General features: G+C 41.8%; 1 protein-coding gene across 1 annotated transcript in view; it reads right to left on the bottom strand.

Moving 5' to 3' along the window:
• CPVL (carboxypeptidase vitellogenic like) overlaps positions 1–24752 on the bottom strand; it is a 118901-nt gene that overhangs the window by 42319 nt on the left and 51830 nt on the right. Inside the window, 4 exon segments of the mRNA XM_020892492.2 lie at positions 914–1087; positions 3172–3270; positions 9621–9752; positions 10328–10450. Of these exon segments, the coding sequence (XP_020748151.2) occupies positions 914–1087; positions 3172–3270; positions 9621–9752; positions 10328–10450 (528 nt within the window).

Genomic DNA, 24752 nt, shown 5'->3' on the forward strand with positions numbered 1-24752 from the left:
TAGTACATTGTCTAATTCACTTGTTGGTTACTGCCATGTTTTTTTTCTTTTTTTTTTTCATCCCAATCATTACTCTTGCCACTCCCAGGAAACAGAGAAAGTAGATCACCTCTGGTGGTGATCTTCTCTGTCATCAGCACACTTACCCTACCGGGCTGTTCCCAAACCATGCCTAGGACCAGTGCTAACAGTCCTAGAAGATCAGAGGAAGAGGTGAGAAAAGGAAAAGGCAAAGAAATGCACAATAACTTTCCCTCTGTCACCTGCTCGTGGAGTCCTTCCCTCACGGTGAGAGTTCTAGGGGTCATCGCTCCTTTGCTTGAACCTCTGGTACCTTCAGCATTGAGTCAGGCAGAACATCTCAGTCAGATACTACAGTGCTTGACTCTACATGCCTCAAAACAAGGACCTTGTCTCATTCATCACTTCAACCTGACAGCCTAGCACAACATTTGGCTTCAAGTAGACACAGAAGAAACTATGGCTGAATGATCTGAATGAATGCAATTATCAAGCAAAAAGCATTTTTAGAATAACCAGTTGATTTAATTTATCCCTGACTTCATTGGGATTAACAATATAAAGCAAATAATAGGGGAAAATCAGCTTACACAAGGCGAGTCATCTTCCCGGCTCTGTTATCCCTCTTTTCTCAAGAAATGATGAGAGATGGCATGTGCCAAAGAGAATTTCATTTTTAGGAACTAATAGGGGAAAGTGATTTAATTAAAAGGAAAAAAAAGAACTTTTAATTCAAAGAAATCAAACAATGCAGTGGTTGTTATTTACATTTGTAAGATATCAGAAGAGTAAAATATGGTAGGAGTTGAATTACGAGTAAAAGAAGGTCACGCCTACTCTGGGTAATCTGAAAAGTTCCTAAAATAGATAGCAACTCAAGTAGCCCTCTTACCTTGTAATTATTCATGATTTCAGCTAACCATGGTTTCACTGACTTGACTGTATCTTCTCGCAAGTACTTTTCAACTTTGGCTCCATCACTAAAAGTCTGGTTTCCCACATGGATGGCTTGTCTCACGTGGGGGAGGGACAAAAATTTCCCGTAGTAACTTTGGTCATCAGGCTCCTGACAGAAGGGGCATCAAAAAGACATTAGGAAATACGACTGGGTGGGTACCCCATGCTGGGGAACGCTTCAGATTTTTCCTAACATATGCCAAAATGAAGGTTCCCTGGCGGCTCAGGTGGTAGAGAATCCACCTGCAATGCAGGAGAGCCAGGTTTGATCACTGAGTCAGGAAGATCCCCTGGGAAAGGGAATGGCTATAAACTCCAGTATTCTTGCCTGGAGCATTCCATGGAAAGAGGAACTTGATGGGCTACAATCTATGGGGTCACAAAAAGTCAAACACAATGGAGCAACTGAGTAACTAACATCTTCTTTTCCATACCACAATGAACAAGATGTGACATGACTATTAACTGGTCTTCATCCTGAACATTTTGACTTGGGGGTTTTGAGGAGATTTAGCTCAGAGGTTAAAGCGTCTGCCTGCAATGAGTGAGACCTGGGTTCGATCCCTGGGTCGGAAAGATCCCCTAGAGAAGGAAATGGCAACCTACTCCAGTATTATTGCCTGGAGAATCCCATGGACAGAGGAGCCTGGTGGGCTACAGTCCACAGGATCACAAACAGTCGGACACAACTGAGCGACTTCACTTCCTTCAAATTTTATCCAAAAAGTCTGGATGATCTGATACTCTCAGAGCCAATATTCAATTTGCAAATGCTGGATTTTCCTTTTTGTAACTAATATTTGGCCATCTGTGACTCCAATTAAAAACCTCCTTCACGACAAAGATGGATAGGGAAGATGAAGAGGTGAGATTATCAAAGACAATTTGCTCCCTGTTGGAGGCTCTTGGGAAAGAAGGTGAAATGGACCACAAGGAGCCAGGGAGGTGATGTGGTAGATTAAAAGATGAGGATTTCTTTTTTGTGTTCTGCTCTTTATTAAAAACACATACACAAAATACTCTGCTGCTGCCGCTAAGTCGCGTTAGTCATGTCCAACTCTGTGCGACCCCACAGACGGCAGCCCATCAGGCTCCTCTGTCCCTGGGATTCCATAACTTAAGAGGAAAAATATAGCAAGTGTAAAAATAGATGATACTTTATGAAGGACATAAATCAAAAGAAAACTTGTCCATGAGCCTTATTTTTTAAAAACATTGCATAAGTCTCTGTAACATTCATTAAGCTAAAAGGAAAAAAAATGACTAAATGCTGTTTCTTACAAAAAGTTATGAAATAATTAAAAAACTGTTAAAGTTTGAAATCAACAATTTTGTGAATCATCAATATTTTTTGCTAACTGTGAATACATTACTTTTTGAAGAAAAAAATAGAGTTATAAATTTTGCTTCTTTCTTGCCTACCAAATGTTTTTCTCTTGGTCAAATCTAAGTCCCAAACCCCAGCACTGGCAAATTCCATTGAAGTTAGCTTTATATATTATATACGAAATAGTTCATAAATAAGGCAATTTTAAAAACAGAATGCATAGTCATATACCCTAGACTTGGATTATACAATTTCAAATCCCCACTCTGGCTCCCTTTGTCTTATTCGATTAAAGCTACACAATAGACATCAACTTTGGCATACTTTTATGAAAGAAACTACTTGAATACTTTGAGAATATTCCAAAGGGCTTAAAGTGAGGGCCATACTAAATGCATTAAAAATCTTAAGTTAAAAGTAAGACAAAGCAAATATTTTCATAAAGGCTTTGGCAGTTTGGGTTATCCAAGCTGTCTTAAGTACAGAACAAATAATGTGGGCATTTTCAAGAAACTCACTACAAGCCTGGAGCTCTGGGGCCTGATACCCAAAGTTGCAGTCCTGACCTTTCTCCTTCACAAAAGAACTTCTGTATAACAAGCTCTACTGGGGGGAAATTGTGTTAATCAGATATTTTTCTTTTTGAGTTATCCGGAATACCACACATTCTCAATGGTCAGATTATACAGTATACAACATTGGCAAGGTAAAAGATCCTATAGATTAGTAGACCAAATAATGCAATATAGTTTGGACATGTTTTTCTAGTGTAAAGTCAACTATAATATTTCCCAAATCTGAGGAAGTTTGGTTTTGCCAAAAGTTTTAAGCAAACACTATTATGGTTTTTTAAATGTTGTCATTACCGTGCACAGTAAAAGGTTGTAGTAATTAGAACATCCTGTAACATTCTGGAAGTAAGAAGGTTCGCTTATTAAGCCACCGTCTAGTAGTCGGTCCAGTAACTAGGTTGGGAGAGAGGAGATAAAGAAATGAGGAAAACATCAGGGTAGGTAAATAAGTACAAGCATTTGTTTTTCATTTATTCAATAACTGCGTCATTCCCACATTGCTTCATTCAACAATCATTCACCGCACATTTTCTCTGTGCGGCACTGTCCAAGGCATTGGGGAAACAGTGGTGAACAAGACAGATCAAAAATGCTTATATTCTAGAGAGAACATTAAACAAGCATTAATAGGTAAAACATGCAGCATATTAGAGAGTGGTGAGGGCAAAGGGGAAAACTAACAAGGAGAAGGGGAAGAGGAAGTGTCATGGGTGGGTGGGCATGTGTGTACCCGGTGGTGGGCGGAGGGGACACTGCAGGAGACAGGTCTCACTTAAGAGGTGGCATTTAAGTAAAGACCTGTTGCAGGGAAGAAGCAAGGTATGCAGCTATCTAGGAAAAGAACACTCCAAGGAGAGAAAACAGCAGGCCCAAAAGCCCCAACTGCAAGAGTGGGGAAGGGTTATCATAATGTGACCACTGACCACTCACCCAGGTCCGAGGGGGCAGGAGACATACCCCCAGGTGCTTGAAACTGGTGGAAGTAAGCTTTGGACTGCTGGCATTGAAAACCCAGTCAGCAACCGAGAGTGAGAGCAATTGGCACATAGTGTGTTTTCCTCAGGTCATGTTGAGCTGCACAATGGCAGGCATGACGCGGTGGAGAGGGGCATTTAGCCAGGACTGTGGTTTGGCCAGAGGCGGTGGAGGACGTGCAAAGGGGGCACAGGTTGAGAATATGTGTGACTGAGCTTGGGCTTACATTAGGTTAAGACTTGCAGGAGTGGGGGGGCCGTGAAGGAGCAGTAGGATCCATGGATCGAAAGACAATGCAGTTGTAGGGTGATAGTTCACATGGGTATGTTTGGAGAAGTGAGCTGGGAGGACCAGAGGTGGCAGGTGGGGGAAGAGTTTGTTGCATCTCAGACTGTGGAGTGATTTCCGGCTTTTTTTTTTTTTTTTTTTTTGCAGGTGGAAAAGGGAATGAGCAGCTAAGGTAAAGAGAACAAGATAACTACTGAGAAGAGAAAAAGACTGAGGGAGTGAGTGTGTGAGTTCAGTAGCTCAGTCTGACTCTTTACGATCCTGTGGACTGCAGCACGCCAGGCCTCCCTATCCATCACCAACTCCCAGAGTTTACTCAAATTCACCTCCATTGATGCCATCTATCCTCTGTTGTCCCCTTTACCTCCCGCCTTCAATCTTTCCCAGCATCAGGGTCTTTTCTAATCAGCTCTTCATATCAGGTGGCCAAAGTATTGGAGTTTCAGCCTCAACATCAGCCCTTCCAATGAACACAGAGGACTGATCTCCTTTAGGATGGACCAGTTGGATCTCCTTGCAGTTCAAGGGACTCTCAAGAGTCTTCTCCAACACCACAGTTCAAAAGCATCAATTCTTTGGTGCTCAGATTTGTTTATGGTCCAACTCTCACATCCAAATATGTGACTACTGGAAAAACCATAGCCTTGACTAGACGGACCTTTGTTGGCAAAGTAATGATAGAGAAGGAAAGATGGAGAAGCTCTATAAAGTCAGCAAAAACAAGACCAGGAGCTGACTGTGGCTCAGATCATGAACTCCTTATTGCCAAATTCAGACTTAAATTGAAGAAAGTAGGGAAAACCACTAGACCATTCACTAAATCAAATCCCTTACGACTATACAATGAAAGTGAGAAATAGATTCAAGGGATTAGATCTGATAGACAGACTGCCTGAAGAACTATGGATGGAGGTTCATGAAACTGTACAGGAGACAGGGATCAAGACCATCCCCAAGAGAAAGAAATGCAAAAAGGCAGAATGGTTGTCTGAGGAGGCCTTATAAATAGCTGTGAAAAGAAGAGAAGCAAAAGGCGAAGGAGAAAAGGAAAGATATACCCATTCGAATGCAGAGTTCCAAAGAATAGCAAGGAAAGATAAGAAAGCTTTCCTCCGTGATCAGTGCAAAGAAATAGAAGAAAACAATAGAATGGGAAAGACTAGAGATTTCTTCAAGGAAAGTAGAGATACCAAGGGAACATTTCATGCAAAGATGGGCACAATAAAGGACAGAAATGGTAGGGACCTAACAGAAGCAAAAGATACTAAGAAGAGGTGGCAAGAACACACAGAAGAACTACACAAAAAAGATCTTCATGACCCAGATAATCATGATGGTGTGAGCACTCACCTAGAGTCGGACATCCTGGAATGTGAAGTCAAGTGGGCCTTAGGAAACATCACTACAAACAAAGCTAGTGAAGGTGATGGAATTCCAGTTGAGCTATTTCAAATCCTAACAGATGATGCTGTGAAAGTACTGCACTCAATATGCCAGCAAATTTGGAAAACTCAGCACTGGCCACAGGACTGGAAAAAGTCAGTTTTCATTCCAGTCCCAAAGAAAGGCAATGCCAAACAATACTCAAACTACCACACAACTGCACTCATCTCACACACTAGCAAGGTAATGCTCAAAATTCTTCAAGCCAGGCTTCAACAGTACATGAACCACAAACTTCCAGATGTTCAAGCTGGATTTAGAAAAGGCAGAAGAACCAGAGATAAAATTGCCAACATCTGCTGGACCATCGAAAAAGCAAGAGAGTTCCAGAAAAATATCTATTTCTGCTGTTTTGACTATGTCAAAGCCTTTGACTATGTGGATCACAAGAAACTGTGGAAAATCCTTCAAGAGATGGGAATACCAGACCACCTGGCCTGTCTCCTGAGAAATCTGTATGCAGGTCAAGAAGCAACAGTTAGAACTGGACATGGAACAACAGACTGGTTACAAATCGGGAAAGGACTAAGTCAAGGCTGTATACTGTCACCCTGCTTATTTAACTTATATGCAGAGTACATCATGAGAAACGCTGGACTGGATGAAGCACAAGCTGGAATCAGGATTGCCAGGAGAAATATCAATAACTCAGATATGCAGATGACACCACCCTTATGGCAGAAAGTGAAGAAGAACTAAAGAGCCTCTTAATGAAAGTGAAAGAGGAGAGTGAAAAAGTTGTCTTAAAACTCAACATTCAGAAAACTAAGATCATGGCTTCCAGTTCCATCACTTCATTGCCAATAGACGGGGAACAGTGAGAGACTTTATTTTTTGGGGCTCCAAAATCACTGCAGATGGTGATTGCAGCCATGAAATTAAAAGACATTTGCTCTGTAGAAGAAAAATTATGACTAATCTAGATAGCATATTAAAAAGCAGAGACATTACTTTGTCAACAAAGGTCCATTTAGTCAAAGCTATGGTTTTCTCAGTAGTCATGTATGGATGTGAGAGTTGGACTATAAGGAAATCTGAGTGTCAAAAAATTGATGCTTTTGAACTGTGGTGTTGGAGAAGACTCTTGAGAGTCCCTTGGACTGCAGGGAGAACAAACCAGTCCATCCTAAAGGAGATCAGTCCTGAATATTCATTTGAAGGACTGATGCTGAAGCTGAAGCTCCAATACTTTGGCCACCTGATGCAAAGAACAGACTCATTGGAAAAGACCCTGATTCTGGGAAAGATTGAAGGTAGCAGGAGAAGGGGATGACAGAGGATGATATGGTTTGATGGCACCACCGACTTGATGGAATGAGTTTGAGCAAGCTGGTGGTGGGACAGGGAAACCTGGTGTGCTGCAGTCCATCGGGTCGCAAAGTCAGATACAACTGTGTGACTGAACTGAACTGAACTAAATACTACAGTAATAACATTTATTTAACCATTTGATATCCCCACCCAATTGGAAGACATCAGCCTTGTTTTATTTCATTTTTGTGGTACCAGCAACTATTGTTGAATTGTCAAATGGTTTTTATAAAAAGCTAGAAGAAACTTTTTGAAATGTTCACAGTTGTTCTTTACATGGTGAGAAAATAAATAATTGTTCACATCCTATGCTTTTTGCATTTTTCGACAGAGGATGAGATGGTTAGATGGCATCACCGACTCGACGGACATGAGTTTGAGTCAGCTCTGGGAGTTGATGACAGACACGAAAGCCTGGCATGCTGCAGTCCATGGTGTTGCAAAGAGTCCGACACGACTGAGTGACAGAACTGAGCTGAACTGATTGCATAAGTTGAAACACATTTTCCCACTACTTGCTGACTCACTGAAGCATCATTTTATTTCCCTTGAAAAAGCAAAAGTGTTTTCATTTATCACTCAAGATTTTGGACCAGTGATCCACAGAGACATTGCATACCTTCAGGGTATTTTTTGGGGGGGGTTCTCTTTCTTTCTGGTGAATCTGGTTTAGGAGAGACCTCATATGCCATTTTCTCATTGTCTCGGAATATACAAAACACCTGAACTTCTCAGCAGTTTCACTAATTCCGTGGGTGCTTAGGCTGCTGGAGCATGCACCACAGACATCTATCTGCTTTATTTATCCCCCAACATTTTTTAAAAAAAATATGTGGACCATTTTTCAAGTCTTTATTGAATCTGTTACAATATTGCTTCTGTTTCATGTTTTGGTATTTTGGCCATGAGGCATGTAGGATCTTAGCTCCCCCACCATGGATCTCAGACCCACTCCCTGCATTAGAAGGCGAAGTCTTAACCACCGGGCTGCCAGGGAAAGTGAAAGTCGCTCAGTCATGTCCGACTCTTTGCGACCCCTTGGACCATACAATCCATGGAATTCTCCAGGCCAGAATACTGGAGTGGGTAGCCTTTCCCTTCTCCAGGGAATCTTCCCAACCCAGGGATCAAACCCAGGTTCCCCCCATTGCAGGCAGATTCTTTACCAGCTGAGCCACAAGGGAAGCCCAAGAATACTGGAGTGGGTAGCCTATCCCTTCTTCCTTGGATCTTCCTGACCCAGGAATCCAACCATGGTCTCCTGCATTACAGGTGGATTCTTTACCAACTGAACTCTCAGGGAAGCCTCAGGACTGCCAGAGAAGTCCCTCTTTATTCCTTTGAATCTATCAAATGTTCTTGCTCTTCATAGTGCTTAATCCCTGTATGCTTCTTCAAAAACACATTGCATGTCTCATGTGCAGATGGGCCTCATCCAATGTTATATTAATTCTAAATTCTGAAAATTTAGTCCTTTTTACCCTTCTTGCCTACCACAGCAAATAGCCTAAAACCAGTCTTGAAAATACTGTGATTGCGAGTTGAAGAATAACCCGACATGTCTCCAAGAAGATCCTTCTTCCGTCGCACTCACAATTGCATAAGAAATCCTGTATGCACACTGCAGTCATATCAAGGGTCCTGGAGTAGAAAGGGGGCCCACCAGGGTCCTGCGGGGTGACCCAGGACTTCCTGAGCTCCCGCACCCACACAGCTTGCTGCTGTCAGAACTCACAGCATCACTTCCTGGGGATTTTCAGATAGTGCCCTGGCAACCTACTTGTAAAACGGAGCATCATTTTGTTACCCCACTCTTCTCCAGAAATTTGTCTCCTGTTTTGATCTGAACCAGCTGACCTGCAGTGCCTTAAGGACTATTAATATCAGGCCTCAGCTTTAATAACAACAGTGCTGTTAGGTTAACGGTGACAGGCTGTGCTTGCAATAACACGATTAAAGGCCTCAAAATTCAGTCACACCACATTTACTGGGTCAAACATCATGGCTCTATGGCAAAGGTGGCATAACCTCCAGGGAAGACTGCTTACACATGATCTTTGCACAGGCCAGCAAACAAAGTCCACCCCCCACCCCCCCGTATCCTAATATTTAGTAGAGTCTTAGGTTTTAAACAACCAAAAAAAAAAATGGTTCAAGAACATAATCATATTACTGGATCCTCAAATTCAATTTTAGGATAGTGATGTGATGATATTTACAAAAGCCAACAGCTCTTTGCAAAAGCTGCAAACGACCACACCACCGTTTATACTCTGTTCCAGATACACAGGCACATGTGACATTTGTTAAACTGCGGCCACTTCCCCAGCTGGAGCCCCGTGTGCGGATATTCCCCTCTGAAGGGCTTAGAGCACATGTGGACGCATATGCATCCACTTTCCAGGTTGCCTTTCTTCTGATTTCCCTATAGTAGGGATGCCTCGAGGGTGACACAGCATGTACAGAAATCAAAACAGTTAATGAAAGACACAGTTATATAAACACCCCAAGGTGATCTCAGGTTTAAAATATTGCCAAAGTAAATTCAAAGAAACCCAGATGGTCCTTTTCTTCCTTATGAGCCCGCTCGTCTCGCCTCCTGACCTGTGACAGCACCCCGGATACAGCTTCTCTAACAATAAGACACCAGGCCAGGCACCTCGTGCTTCCAGGACTGTCTCAGACGGTGCTTATTGCTCTAGGGCAGCGTGGGACACAGAACTCACTTCAAAGGCTTGAAGCCACTTCTCCTGGTGGATGAATTTCACGCAGTCATTGCACTGCTTCTGGAAGTGCTTTTTCTCCTGCTCATCCAGCAAGCCAATCTGGAACAGGAATGATGGGTAGCCCTCTATGATCTGAGGAGAAAAAAGGCAAACACAGACACGACAGGGAGAGACAGGGATGTGAGGGGAGCCCATCTGCTTGAGAAATAGCCCTCTGTAACTTGTTAATTAGTGGAGCAGGACAACACACACATACACACAACCCACACACAACACACACAATGCATATACAATACACCACACCCACACAGACGTAAAACATACAAACACACAAACATACGTCACAGGCATCACCCACCACACATGTGCAAATACACCACACAAACACACATGTACCACATAACCACACAACACACACACACACACCCATACAGCACATACATACACAAAATACACACAAACACACCACGCACAGGCACACACACACACTGACACTTGCGCTCACAGCCAACCTAGGCTGACACAGTAAGTTGACACCATAGAACATTTGGTAAAAATTAGAAGATTTAAATCACTAGAAAGTCATTCGAGCAACAGTATTTCCCATTATGAAATTAGGTCTCTAGGGTTAAGAGGAGCCTCTGTCTGATTAAAGGGGATTGCATTTCCTTAAGGAACAAAATGGAAAGGAAAGAAGAGCCACCTACCGACTTGGGATCAGAATACGCGTCTCCGAGAGCAATTCCCTTCAGGTTGATCTTCATGGTCGTCACAGGGTTGAGTACGTGGATGTAGTGGGCAATGGCAGGCACATACTTCCCAGCGTAAGACTAAGAAGGGCAGACATTAAAACAAACCATCACGTATTGGTGCTACTAAAATGGCACATTTAGGTGAATTAAAATCACAATCAAACAAGTAGGATTTGCACAAGACTTGCACTGTGTATTTTATTCTTAACCTCACATTGCAAATTTCACAAGAGCACTGAGCTCAGTGCCTTCCTTCTTTTGTCATCCCAAACAGTACCAAGTGACATGCAAGATACAGGTTAGAAGCACAAAAAATACTAAGTGAACATGCCCTAAGTGAACAATCTAATTTCTTTCCAAAAGAAAATAACATGGACACCAGTGAATACAATTCTGCCATCCTTAGGGTTTCTCTTACCAGAAAGTTCCATTGCAAGCTTTATTTAAAAAAAAAAAAATCTAAAAGCCAAAGTTAAGATTTCAAAATCTGTATAATGATGCCAAAATTTGAAATCAACATGTATTAAAGGAAGAGGAAAAGGAAAAATAATATTTATTGGCCACTAAAATGGTCACTTGAACTTACCTCTGTTTTCAGCCTTTTACAGTAAAAGGCTCTTATTAAATTTTGAAATATTTTGTGGACATAAACACAATAATAATTCTTCTTTTAGATTATGCTGAAAAGAGCTATTATTGGTTGTTGGTATTTTAAAATAGTTCTGTATTGCTTCCATGAAAAAGCTGCCTTCCTCCACTTGTGTGTCTAGTATTAAACTTCCTATGTTCAAAACAAAGCTCCAACCCTCCAACCCTCCCTGCAGCCTCCCTTTCCATTAATGTTAACTTTGTTCTAACTGCTCAGGCCAACACACTTGGTGCTATTCTTTTCCTCTTTCACTCAGACCTCACAAAAGTCCATCAGTGAATCTCATCAAGTCTACCTATTCTATCAAGACAAATGCAGAATCCAGTGTCTTTCCACATCCATACTTTATTACCTTGCCTCAGGTCACCATCATCTCTCTCCTAGATTCTTGCAGTAGCCTCCTCAATAGGCCTCTGTTTTTGCTCTTCCAGTTTAATTTCAAGACAGTAGTCTGTCAAATAAGATCAAGCAACTCCTCTGCTCAAACCCACTAATGATTTCCCATCTCTCTCAAAGCAAAAGCCAAGCCCTTTTTCTGAGGCATAAGGGCTGACATGATTTGGTCACGTCCCTCACATTATCCTCTACTATCCTCTTGCTCATCCTCTCCAGCCCCTACCAGACCAAATCTTAACTGTGATCTGCATTTGCTGTTCCTGTCCCTGGAATGCTCTTTCCCGGATATCCATCTGGTTAACTCCCTCACTTCCTTACGTGAGGCTTTCTCAGAGATGCCCTCCCTGGCCACCCTATCTAAAATTGGAACACTACTTTTTGATATTTTATACTCCTTTCTCTCCTTTTTCATCTTAATCTTTATCATTCTCCAACAGACTTTTATTATCTTGTGTATTGTTATCCTCTATCCACACTAGAAAAGAAGATCCATGAACACAGAGATATGTCTATTTTGTTTATGAATGTTTTCCCTGTGCCTGGTGCTGTGTTTTTCTGAGTGCTCAATAAACAGCTGCTAAATGAATGAATTTTGAATTAACTTACATGCCTTTGAGAATCAGCAATGCACATATGTTCTAGATAGACTAGAGGCATTAGGTGGGTACATATGGACCTGTAGAACGTTCACAGTATTTTCCAAGGCTTTCCAGGGCTCTAAAGTTCACAGTTGAAGAATTCTGGGAAGTTTTCATTTTTATTCCATGCCACAATCATATGCTGGAGTTATAATTCCCATGTCAACGTAAGGACATTGGGGCTCAAAGAAGTTAAGTGGTAGAGCCAGAATTAAACTTTGTCTGAGTGTAGGAGTGAGTGAAAGTCGCTCAGTCATGTCCGACTGTTTGCGACCCTGAAGTCCATGGAATTCTCCAGGCCAGAATACTGGAGTGGGTAGCCTTTCCCTTCTCCAGAGGATCTTCCCAACCCAGGGATCGATCCCAGGTCTTCTGCATTGCAGGCGGATTCTTTACCAGCTGAGCCACAAGGAAAGCCCAAGAATACTGGAGTAGGTAGTCTATCCCTTCCCCAGTGATCTTCCCGACCCATGGATCAAACCCACGTCTCCTGCCATTATATACGAATTCTTTACTGCTGAGCCACCAGGGAAGCCCAATTTAAAAAGTGAAAGTGAAAGCCGCTCAGTCATGTCTGACTCTTTGAGATTCTATGGACTACACAGTCCGTGAAATTCTCTAGACCAGAATACTGGAGTGGGTAGCCTTTCCCTTCTCCAGGGGATGTTCCCAACCCAAGGCTCAAACCCAGGTCTCCTGCATTGCAGGCAGATTCTTTACCAACTGACCTATCAGGGAAGCCCCAAACCTGGTCTGACCTATTCTGAATCCTAAACCACCTCCAAATTATGAAAGAAGAATGTAACTTCCATAATTTATATAAAATCATCTCACTAATGAAGTCCTCTTGTAATAATAATTATTTAGGCAAAGTATTGAATCAAAGTGTACTTATGAGTGGGCTTCCCAGGTAGCACTAGTGGTAAAGAACCCACCTGCCAATGCAGGAGATGTAAGAGACGCGGGTTCAATTCCTGGGATAGGAAGATCCCCTAGAGGAGGACACGGAAACCCACTCCAATATTCTTGCCTGAAGAATCCCCAGGACAGAAGAGCCTGGGGGGCTACAGTCCAAAGAGTCTCAGGGTCGGACATGACGAAAGCGACTTGCACAGCACGGCACATACTCACCAGTACACTTTAACTTCCCTGTGTGGTGTTATCAAGGCGTGTTTACATGTCTGAAATTTGGCTTGTATAATTTTGCTTTATTCTCTTTTTAGGGACAGTAAGTGAGTCAAGTAATATTTCTGTAAATTGACCCCAAAAAGCAAACATTTTTGAATAATCATTTCACTGGTAAAGATGTATTATACACTCTTCATTCAGTGGTGGTTTATCCATCCGGCAACTTTTCTGTCAAAGGTATCATGATAGATACTTGAGTAGACACAAAAATAAATAAATCACAAAACACAATTTCTTTTAAAAATACATTATGTAAAACTTGACTCAAATGTGAGTAAGGCTAAGTTTACCATTTTCATGGTTTATTATTTCTACCATGTGTACACTGCCCAGCACATAATAGGTACGTAAAAAGACATCTGATAAATGAATGACTCATCTAACATTTCTAAACATTTTTTTTCTCTATTGGAAGTTAGTACAAATGCTAAAAAAGTATACCTTCCAGTGATGTTATCACTCAAGTTGTCTTGTTATAAGAGCTGGCAATAAAACCCCTCACTTGCCTTTTTCAGAGATAGAAGAGTGTGTATTTTATAGGTAGTGATGACAAATCTGGACTAAAACAGTCACGTTTTTATGGCACCTCCCCCCTTGCAATCATCATGTGTCTCTGAGATATATTCAGGCAGGAGATTAAGAAGGAACACCCCTCAGTTTCTGAGCATCTACTATAAACAGGTTATTTCACTTACTCTAATTCGAGCCAATGTAAAGTTAACATTATCTTCCTATATTTTAAAATCATGAAAACAAAGGTCTGTGCATTTCAGTCATGTGCCCACTTGGAATCCTATCTGGGCTTGGCTGCCTCCACTCTTCCCATTTCTCACATCAAATCACATTTCAATCAACGGTCCTGAAATAACTGCGAATCTCTGGTCCCCAAAACTGGGACCCACTCTTGGATTTAGCCACTGCACACTTGCCAAGTGGATCACTTACAGAAAATAAGAAAGTGAAATGGGTAGTTTTATTTTGTTTTATTGGGCTTCCTGGGTGGCTCAGTGGTAAAAAAAAAAAAAAATATATATATAAATCTGTCTGCCAATGCAAGAGACTCAAGAAATGCAGGTTCAATTCCTGGGTCGAAAAGATCCCCTGGAGTAGGAAATGGCAACCCGCTCCAGTATTCTTGCCTAGAAAATTCCATGGACAGAGGTGCCTGGCAGGCTACAGTCCAAGGGGTTGCAAAGAATCAGACATATATCTACAGTCATCTAGACAGTATGGTACTGGCACAAAGAGAGAAATATAGATCAATGGAACAAAATAGAAAGCCCAGAGATAAATTCACACACCTATGGACACCTTATCTTTGACAAAGGAGGCAAAAATATATAATGGAGAAAAGACAATCCCTTTAACAAGTGGTGCTTGAAAAACTGGTCAACCATCTGTAAAAGAATGAAACTAGAATACTTTCTAACACCATACACAAAAAGAAAATCAAAATGGATTAAAGATCTAAATGTAAGACCAGAAACTACAAAACTCTTAGAGGAAAACAAAGGAAGAACACACTCTGACACAAATCACAGCAAGATCCTCTATGACCCACCTCCAGGGTAATGGAAATAAAAACAAAAATAAACAAATGGGACCTAATTAAACTTGAAAGCTTTTGCACAATGAAGGAAACTATAAGCAAGATGAAAAGACAGCCTTCAGATAGGGAGAAAATAATAGCAAATGAAACAACTGACAAGGAATTAATCTCCAAAATATACAAGCAGCCCATGCAGCTCAAAACCAGAAAAATAAACGACCCAATCAAAAAGTAAGCCAAAGAATTAAACAGACATTTCTCCAAAGAAGACATACAGATGGCTAATAATCACATGAAAAGATGTTCAACCTCATTCATTATCAGAGAAATGCAAATCAAAACCACAATGAGGTACCATCTCACACACTGTCATCAAAAAGTCCACAAACAATAAATGCTGGAGAGGGTGTGGAGAAAAGGGAACCCTCTTACACTGTTGGTGGGAATGCAAACTAGTACAGCCACTCTGGAGAAGAGTATGGTGATTCCTTAAAAAACTGGAAGTAGAATTGCCATATGACCCAGCAATCCCACTGCTGGGCATACACACCGAGGAAACTAGAATTGAAAGAGACACGTGCACCCCAGTGTTCATCGCAGCAATGTTTACAATAGCCAGGACATGGAAGCAACCTAGATGCCCACCAGCAGACAAATAGATAAGGAAGTTGTGGTATATATACACAATGGAATATTACTCAGCTATAAAAAAGAATGCATTCAAGTCAGTTCTAATGAGGTAGATGGAACGAGTCTAGTATACAGAGTAAAGTATGTCAGAAAGGGAGACACCAATACAGTATCTTAACGCATATATATATGGAATTTGGAAAGACAGTAACAACAACCCTACATGCAAGACAGCAAAAGAGACACAGACGTAAAGAACAGACTTTTGGACTATGTGGGAGAAGGCGAAGGTGGGATGATTTGAGAGAATAACATAGAAACATGTGTATTATCATATGTAAAATAGATGATCAGCGCAAGTTTGATGCAGAAGCAGGGCACTCAAAGCCAGAACTCTGGGACAACCCAAAGGGAAGGGGTGGGGAGGGAGGGGGCAGGGGGGTTCAGGATGGAGGGACACATGTGCACCTGTGGCTGATTCATGTCAATGTGTGGCAAAAACCACAACATTGTAAAGCAATTAGCCTCCAATTAAAATTAAAAAATAAAGAATCAGACACGACTGAGCACACACGCACTCTGCAGTCACTATACGTGTGTGTGTGCATATATATATATATATATGTATATACATATAGGTAGTTCATGTAAGTGGCTTCCCGGGTGGTGCTAGTAGTAAAGAACCCACCTGCTAATGCAGGAGACCTAAGAGATGCGGGTTTGATCTCTGGGTTGGGAGGATTGCCTAGAGAAGGGCATGGCAACCCACTCCAATATTCTTGCCTGGAGAATCCCATGGAGTGAGGAGCCTAGCTGGCTACAGTCCATAGGGTTGCAGAGTCAGACACGACTGAAGCAACTTAGCAGGCAGGCATGGGTAGTACTACAACCACATCCAAAACAGATTCCTCAATGTTCAGTCCATATCTGCTAACCTAGCAGTGATGATGTTTACCTCGGTTTTTGCTTTCTAATGACTTTCACACACTTCCTTGCCCTGTGTCAGTGTGACAAATCCTTCACTGTTGTTTTCATTAATCGTTCCACTGGTTGAGTGATTCAGATTGTTGAAACAGTAGACAATTATAGGATTATTTTATGGAAAATGGACAGCGAAACATTATAATGAAATTTCAATTATTTTCATTCTCCTTGCTGAGACACATTTCTTTCTTTATTTTTCAAGATCAGATTTGTTTATTCTTTCTGAACCATTATTTCTCGATTTAACAATTCTGTGACCACTGAGAGCACTTTAAAAGACAACCAGACAATAAATCAAGCGAAAAGACCCTGATGCTGGGAAAGATTGAGGGCAGGAGGAGAAGGGGACGAGAGAGGATGAGATGGTTGGATGGCATCACCAACTCAATGGACACGGGTTTGGGTGAACTCCGGGAGTTGGTGATGGACAGAAAGGCCTGGCGTGCTGCGGTTCATGGGGTTGCAAAGAGTCAGACATGACAGCGACTGAACTGAACTGATTTGATTTTACCCAGTTTTCCCTTTTCCAGATATGATTTTAGATAGCATAGAAGCCCAGACTCTGCGGGGAGAAATTAGGTGTGGTTGTCCTATGGATCAGAAATGGACTATATGGCCCCTTAGGACTTATAGTTATGATCCTGTAATTTTATGAACTCTTGTCTCTTTTGTTCTGAGTTCTACCCATAACAACAAATAAAGCAATGACAACCACAATTATCAGCCCTGTGGTTTCTCTGATCTCTGGCTGGGGTTCACCAATGTGGGCAGCAGCTGGCCAAGGAAGTTCCTGAAGTCTATGAATTAACACTAACCTTCTACTTTCGGATCAGACCCTGGCCTCATAAAAGCTCGGAACAGCATCAAAGCAATTATAAAAGGAAAGAGGAAAAGTGTGGCCAGAAACTATCTGAACACATACTATTTTAGAATTCATCAGTGACCTTCAAATGAGGAACTCAGTCAGATAAATATATTTAACCATCATAATAACTCAAACTAGATTAGCAATCAACACGTCAGGATTTTAGTCTGCCCCTAGTAATTACTGCTTTCCAATATTTGAAGAAGTTGCGATTTCCAGCACTATCCTGATATGGTTCCTTTGCTCCACAGTGACCATATTTTGAGCTCACACCTGGCGAGAAGGGCCGGAGATATTAGTGTATGTTTGTTTGTGCTTGTATTTGTTGGAGCTTAAAGAAGCAACAAACCTAGACTTTTCCTCTGACATCAGAAGGATCTCAGAATTCAGCTCTCAATCTTTTATTTCTCCCATGAGAGAAAAAGGTCTCAACATTACAGTTGAATAGTGGTTTTGAATCTTGGTCTGCAATCTTTCTGAGTTCTTAAATGATGTTTGGAACAGCCTAATGGAAATCATGTTAGCAGCATACTGTACTCATAAAAATAGTCTAGAGGGAATGTAATGCTTGGTTAATTATCCAGATGTGTAAAAGCACAATGCAATTGGACTTAAAGAAACTTGTAATTGTGTATTCCGTCTGAATCTCTCCCTTCTTACATGTTTCAACAACATTCACAGCAGACTTACTGCACCCCTGCCACCCGGTTACTTTTAAGGAAGGAAAAAAAATTATATCTAAAAATCAAGTTTCAGTCAGCTCCTCCAGAAGAAAAAAAAAAAAGAAAAAAACCATGTCAGAGAATAATACTTTAATGGAAACAATGTCCTCTGACAGAAACTTCACATATGTTAGCAGTTACTATTGTGTAAGCTACTCTCAAGTCGTCTACATTTCCTACTAAAGTAGACACCATTATATTCATCTCTGACTTGCTTCTAAGTATACCTTTTATGGTAAAACTTACAGAAACTTTATCAGTGATAATGAGCAATGGCTTTTAAATCTGGTTACCAAGTGTGACTATTTACTGCCCCTGGCCCCTCACCTCTGCTTGGAAGTGGAAAAGGGCAGTTGTCAGCTTCAGCAATGACCCAGTGAGGATGGTCAGGGTCATCAACGCCCTTCTCCCTGCTCTGTCACCAGGTACCCAGCCACTCCAGGTGGGATGAACGTACCTAAAGAATTCACCTCAGGGCTGGTGAGAACCGTTCCATGCTCAGGAGAAAAACAGGTGAGCTCTCCTTGTGGACAGAGACACACCAGTTTCATGTCCTCTAGCTGTCCCCAAGCACAGATTGTGGTGGAGCTACTCCCATGTATGAGGGCAATCAAAGTGAACATGCCTTTAAGAGGGGGACATGACTTGAAGAGAATTTTACGACAAAAATTGGCGAAAGGCCTAAGCTGAATGGAGTCACACAGGACATAACAGTCAAGAGGACCGGATTAAGCTAGGACAACCTTGACTTCATCTAGCCTTGGCATAGAATCTTACTTCACTCAGCACCATTATTTCTACTGAAAAGAGAAGAGGGGTAGCCTTAATGTAGCTAGTTCAGAAATTTAATGAATGGGGAAAAGTAGAACTTTGGTTTCTACACAACAGATTGTGGTAATCTCTACAACTTCCTAGACATTGCTAGACCATGCATCATCTAATTTTAAGACCACACTGCTGTGATTAAACAAGGGGGGGTGGGTTCTAATGAGAATATGATTTTATCTAAATAGCTCTTTCTCTTGACTACAGACTTAAAAAGAAATGCAGAATTTACAGGACTAGACATATAAGAAAAACATTTTGATCTGTATCCAACTTTTAGTCACATAAACTTATGAAAAAGTATCTACTGCCTTCCAACTGATATGTGTCTATTTTGTTTTGAGATGATGCTTCTTTAAAAAATAATTCCATCAGTGACTAAAATAGGTGAAAAAGATGCCCCTTTCCTCCCCCTAACTCTACCTCAGTGCCAATTTTAGAGAAATTCATACCCAGCTTGAAGCCAGGTGATTCGATCAGAGGAGTAAACACTTTTGTTTAGAGACTGTAATTAATTCAACTTTTAAATAAAGAGCATGAACATACTGGACCACAGTCAACAAACTGAATCCTTCATTTGCTCACTGTAGATAGAACACAGAAGGCTGAAGCTGTGCATAATAGATTTACTTTAGTATTTCCAGTCCTCAGCCTCCAATCAGGTATTATTTGTGTTGCCATGCTGCCTGGTCCAGCATGGTAGCTCACTTCAGACAAAGTTTATAATTACTTCTGATTTACTCATATTCTTTTCCATGTAACTAAAGAATCAGTAAATATGTGCTGATTTGACTTAGGTATGCTATCCAAAAGCCTGAGGCCCAATTTGCAAACATTTCCATATGCCCCCATTCAATTCTTCAGGTTGCAGCTTAAACCTTGACTTTTCTAATATTAAACTCATTAAATACTCAAAATCCGTTTTCAATTCTAAAAGAAAATATTGGCAAGTCAGAAGAACATAACTGAAAATAGACATCTGTCATGAGCTCAAGACTTAAAGCAGCTCAAATGTTATCTAATAAAATTCAGCAAGTTCCAAGCTTTGAGAAATAATTACATTCCAAGGACTTCAAGCCTTTAGATCACTTGAAACCTCCATTTACTCCATAAAACTTTATGATCAAAGCCAAGCCTTTATGATTAAAATGAAGTCTTGGCCAGAAAGACAGAAATATCCAAGAAGCTGGGAACTTCTTTACTGTTTGTATAAGGTTAGTAACCCTTAGAGACTGCAAAAAATATAGAAAGGATGTTTGACTCCCTTGTACAGGCAGATCTGTTCTGTGGGAAGAGGTGGGTTCCAGAGACAGTGCAGTTTGTGAAGAGAGAGCAGCCAGGCTCCAGAAAGCATCTCCATGAATGGGGTTACAATCCTTAGCTTGTCCCTTGACCACAGTCCTTGGGTTCTCGAGTCCAGCTGCTTAGGTTCTAACTCTGGGCTGGATGAGCTTGCAACTTCTCCAAGCCTCATTTATCTCAGCTGTAAAATGGGTATGATAATAACAGCGCTAGCTTCTTAAGACAGTTGTGAGGATTAAATAAGGAAATGCATGAAACTGTGCTCAGCATCATGCCTGTCATATGATCCACTCTCAATCATCTCAGTTCAGTCGTTCAGTCGTGTCCGACTCTTTGCGACCCCATGAACCGCAGTACGCCAGGCCTCCCTGTCCATCACCAACTCCCAGAGTTCACCCAAACCCATGTCCATTGAGTCAGTGATGCCATCCAGCCATCTCATCCTCTCTCGTCCCCTTCTCCTCCTGCCCCCAATCCCTCCCAGCATCAGGGTCTTTTCCAATGAGTCAACTCTTCGCATGAGGTGGCCAAAGTACTGGAGTTTCAGCTTCAGCATCAGTCCTTCCAATGAACACCCAGGACTGGACTCCTTTAGGATGGACTGGTTGGATCTCCGTGCAGTCCAAGGGACTCTCAAGAGTCTTCTCCAACACCACAGTTCAAAAGCATCAATTCTTCGGCGCTCAGCTTTCTTTACAATCCAACTCTCGCATCCATACATGACCACTGGAAAAACCATAGCCTTGACTAGATGGACCTTTGTTGGCAAAGTAACGTCTCTGCTTTTTAATATGCTATCTAAGTTGGTCATAACTTTCCTTCCAAGGAGTAAGCGTCTTTTAATTTCATGGCTGCAATCACCATCTGCAGTGATTTTGGAGCCCAAAAAAATTAAGTCTGATACTGTTTCCATTGTTTCCCCATCTAGTTGCCATGAAGTAATGGGATCAGATGCCATGATCTTAGTTTTCTGAATGTTGAGCTTTAAGCCAACTTTTTCACTCTCCTCTTTCACTTTCATTACGAGGCTTTTTAGTTCCTCTTCACTTCCTGCCATAAGGGTGGTGTCATCTGCATATCTGAGGTTATTGATATTTCTCCTGCCAATCTTGATTCCAGTTTGTGCTTCTTCCAGCCCAGCATTTCTCATGATGTACTCTGTGTATAAGTTAAATAAGCAGGATGACAATATACAGCCTTGAGGTACTTCTTTTCCTATTTGGAATCAGTCTGTTGTTCCATGTCCAGTTCTAACTGTTGCTTCCTGACCTGCATATATGTTTCTCAAGAGGCAGATCAGGTGGTCTGGTATTCCCATCTCTTTCAGAATTTTCCAGAGTTTATTGCGATCCACACAGTCAAAGGCTTTGGCATAGTCAATAAAGCAGAAATAGATGTTTTTCTGGAACTCTCTTGCTTTTTTTATGATCCAGCGGATGTTGGCAATTTGATCTCTGGTTCCTCTGCCTTTTCTAAAACCAGCTTGAACATCTGGAAGTTCACTCTCAATAAATATTCTCAGATAAGATCTATAAATCAAACAAAGGGACTGAACACTCTAGAAGGTCCCCTTAGTTGCTGTTTAGTCGCTCAGTCGTGTCCAGCTCGTCTGTGTGCCCGCCGGGCTTCTCTGTCCTTGGGATTTCCCACAAGAATACTGGAGTGGGTTGCAGTTTCCTTCTCCAGAAGGTCCCCTTCTAACCACCAGATTCAAGGATCCCAAGGCTGGGCTAAGACAAAGGTGCAGCCTTCACAAACAAGTATAAACCTGTCACCGGGGCAGTTCTCCCAGCCTGCCCCTTTACGGGCGTGTCAGCACTTGAAATTCCCCTATGACAAGCATCTTTCTAGGGCTTAGGTTCAATCCTCTATTCAAGGACAAGTACACTGGGAAGAGGCTTCCCCGGTGGCTCTGTGATAAAGAATCTGCCAACAATGCAGGAGACGCGAGTTCAATCCCTGCGTCAGGAAGATCCCCCGGAGAAGGGCATGGCAATGCACCTCAGTACTCTTGCCTAGAGAATCCCATGGACAGAGGAGCCTGGTGAACTGCAGGCTCTATAGCATCACACAGAGTCGGACACAACTGAAGCGACTTAGCAGCAGCAGCAGCAACATGCTGGGAGTGCGCTTAATTTAGTTTTCTCTAACGGATAGTGAGCTGGTAACAAGTCAGAACTGGGGAGAGAAACAGAATAACCATGATGGGGATGGAGGAAGCCTGGGAGAACTAGGACCACACATCATACAGCCAAGGAAAGGAAGGCTGAGAGTGGGAGTTAGGGCACTGGAAAATAAGAGAATAGAAAGGAGGTTCACTGGGCCTGGGGTACAGTACAGGGAGAGAAGAACCATGAAAGGGAGACCAAAAAAAGCCAGAGACGTGTCAGCGATATTTTTATTTTATCTGGCAAATGCCTTGCTTGAAGCCATTCTATAACATCCATTAAACACTGTGCCTAGTATTGTATGAAACAAATTAAGCAAACCTGGCTCTTGACTCCTGGGATCCTGCCCCTCTGAACCCATTGGAACATGATGATTTCAATGAAGAAATCAGACTCTGTGAACCCAGCAGGATTTTGCTCATGTGAATGAAGATAAAGTATCCTATTAAGCTCGCTAATTTTTAAATAGCTTCAAAGTTTTGCCTCAAATAAACCCTGGCTGCAAACTGCTTCTAAGGAAAGCAGCCCCCCTCCTGCTGATCAAAGAGAGATGCTCAGTTTTTTCAGATGCCATTCACAAGCAATCCTACCCATTGGCACAACCGCCCCTAAGCACTGGTTCCCATGAGTGGACTGAAAACCACAGTCGCAGAGGACAGTGGACAGACCCCTCCCTCCTGCCACCTCCCTGCCTTCATGCACCAGGGCTGTTTTGCTTTAATTTCTAGCTGGGCCCACGTACATTTGAGCGGATTCTAAAGAGTGTCTGAACCTCATGAAAAAGAGCAATCTCACTAATAGTTACTGGCTCAGAAAGGATAACACTTATGAAGAAAGTTAATTATGTGAATTAAATGCAGCTTGTTTCTCTTTTTGAAGTACATTTTTTTCATGCCTCGAGGAGGGTGATTTACAGACACATTTGTCTCTCTTTAGAGAAAATTAATTCCAGTTGGTGTTCCGGGCAGAAGCGGAGAGAAGGGAAGGAGACAAAGCAATTCTTCCTTCTCCATTGCTTCAAATGCAGGTCCATACTGTTTGCTGTGGCCTCGCCAGGTCCACACGGCAGGGGTGAGGGCCCTCGGTTGGTCCACACGCATTTTGCTACTATCCAAAGCTGTTAAGCTCCACCATCATCTTCTGATGAAGTGAACAACTTCTTTTACAGATGATTTCAAAATAAGAGGGGAGACAACGCCACATCCCAAAAACAAGTGAGCGGAGCTCTTTAAACATCTCAGCCCCTGCTTACATGCATTAGGCCATATGCTTTGAAGCAATAATATATTAATCCAACTTTTCAACATGAATGGTAGTAATAGTCATCATGTGTTGGGTACTCTCTATAGCCAGTCACTCTGTTAAATATTTAAGGAGGATTATCTAATTAAATGCTCAAAACAACCCTATACAGAAGATACTGTTATTACTTCCAGACTCCTTTACAACAAATTCAGGGCACTGAACAGCTGCTCAAGTTGCTTAGAGCAACAGGCTACTCTCATTCACAGCACACAAAAGTGGAAGATATTTAGGTCCCGTACATTTGCAATAGACTTCCCTGGTGGCTCAGATGGTAAAGAATCCGCCTGTGGGAGACCCAGCTTTGATCCCTGGGTTGGGAAGATCCCCTGGAGAAGGGAATGGATATCTACTCCAGTATTCTCGCCTGGAGAATTTCATGGACTGAGGAGCCTGGTGGGCTACAGTCCAAAGAGTCGCAAAGAGTCTGACATGACTGAGCAACTAACACTTTCACATTTGCAATGAGAAGCAGAAAACCATTTCTGAGTTTATGCATTTCTTTTCCAAGAACAGTTCTACAAATCTAGCAGCATTATTTTCAACCTCTCCCAAAAGTATGAAGAAATTAAGAGTTCATAAGAGAAAAGATTTCCCTTTCTTGAAAAATCTATTACAACATTTTTTTTTTTTGACAGTGGCAACAGGGAGGGTGGGGTTGGTATTATGTTAAAACTGCATTTATATACAGATGCTTTAAAGGTATGTCTAGGTAACTAGGGTTGAACATCCAGTAAAGCAAAATATCCCTGGAAGTGATCTAATTTAAAAACCAACCCTTCTGATTGTAAGATGAAATTCAGAGGCCCAGAGAAGTTAAAGAAATTGTCTAGAATCACTCAGAGAGAGACAAAGCCAGCAATGAACCTCAGGTCTCCTAATAATTAATGCAGAATTCCTTCCACTTCTCCATTCTTCCTCCGAGCCTTAACAGAAGACCAGATGGAACAAACTAAAGAGAAACACCACATTCTGCAAATAATAAACCATCAGGCACTACTGAGTGCTCTTCCTTCTAGAAAAAGGTGTGCCCCTGATTTAACATCTCCTGCATGGTTCTTACAGAGATGCTGCTGCCTGGCAAGTGCGTCTCCACCCTAGCCCCTGCCCGCCCTCATTCCCACCTTCCTTCATCACTCTGAAGGCACAGGTTTCCTTAAAA

The sequence above is a fragment of the Odocoileus virginianus genome, chromosome 1 (genome assembly GCF_023699985.2).
Source record: "Odocoileus virginianus isolate 20LAN1187 ecotype Illinois chromosome 1, Ovbor_1.2, whole genome shotgun sequence".
Lineage (NCBI taxonomy): Eukaryota > Metazoa > Chordata > Mammalia > Artiodactyla > Cervidae > Odocoileus > Odocoileus virginianus.